This window comes from Hipposideros armiger, unplaced genomic scaffold (genome assembly GCF_001890085.2).
Source record: "Hipposideros armiger isolate ML-2016 unplaced genomic scaffold, ASM189008v1 scaffold_45, whole genome shotgun sequence".
Taxonomy (NCBI): domain Eukaryota; kingdom Metazoa; phylum Chordata; class Mammalia; order Chiroptera; family Hipposideridae; genus Hipposideros; species Hipposideros armiger.
Window position 1 is genome coordinate 4,098,517 of NW_017731395.1, and position 1,057 is coordinate 4,099,573.

General features: G+C 41.2%; 1 protein-coding gene across 1 annotated transcript in view; it reads right to left on the reverse strand.

The window, feature by feature from the left end:
* Positions 1–1,057, reverse strand: part of TAF1A (TATA-box binding protein associated factor, RNA polymerase I subunit A) — a 31,729-nt gene that overhangs the window by 2,616 nt on the left and 28,056 nt on the right. The window contains exon 4 of the mRNA XM_019639593.1: positions 4–158. Coding sequence (XP_019495138.1) covers positions 4–158 — 155 coding nt within the window. The remainder of the gene's footprint in view (positions 1–3; positions 159–1,057) is intronic.

A 1,057-nucleotide genomic window follows, 5' to 3' on the forward strand; every position in this document is an offset into this window, starting at 1 on the left:
TACCTTTTCCTGACAATATGCCAGCTACCAAAGCTTTCTCACAAGCCAAAGCTTTATCCTCCTTCCAATCCCTTTTGGCCCAAAAGTAGCTGAAGTGGAAGCCTGGCCACCAGTTTCTCCTGGGGTTCCATTCTTCTTGAACCCAGTCACCATGATTCCTGGAAAAGAAAAGTGTCAAAAGAGAAGGTCAGTGATGGACACGGGCCTCCACTGTCAGAGTCTGTGGAAAGATGGCCACGGAGATGCTTTCACGCTGAGGATGGCTACGCTAGAGCACGTGCATGAAAGCCCATCTGTTTTAGTTCTCATTGATCTCCGCATCCAATTTTCCATTTAACAAAACAGCCAGTTTGGCAGTACAGTGGTTAACAGCACAGACCCTGAAGTCAAACTCCTGGATTCGGATCTCAGCTCCTGGGCACATTGCTTAGCCTCTCTGAGGCTGTCTCCTTGAGGATGTGACTGGGGCCCACCCATCTCATAGCATTGCGATCAGAGCTAAACCGGCCCAGCAGTACAGAAGTGTCTCATACAAAGCTCTTGGCATGCTATCTGGTGCATAGTAAATATTTCATAAATGTTAGCTACTTTTATTATTACTTAAAGTTACTTTAAAATGTTACTTTAAATAATATGCTATCCAAATTAAGATGCCATTATTATAAAAATACATGAGCACACAGGTTTGACAATTGATCCCAGACAATAATACTAAGTGTTCATCAATAATTTAATTGAGCAAATATACATTTAGGACTTATTTGCACTATGTGGCAGAACTTCCAGAGGTTCAAAAAACAAACAGTACATTTCTCTGCCTTCAAGAACCTTAGTAGGGGGTGATATAGTGCTTTAGATTTGCAAAGCGGTTTACACGTCAACGTAACACACCAAAACATTTTATAATCAGCACTGTTCCATCTCCAAGGTCAAGTCAGATCTGAAGCCTGAAACGGGGTCCCCCTGATAAGAACTTCCTAACCAACTAAAATGGATACAATAAATAAATGAAGGTTAATTTTGTAATATGCCTTCTTCTCATACACAAAGTAAAAAT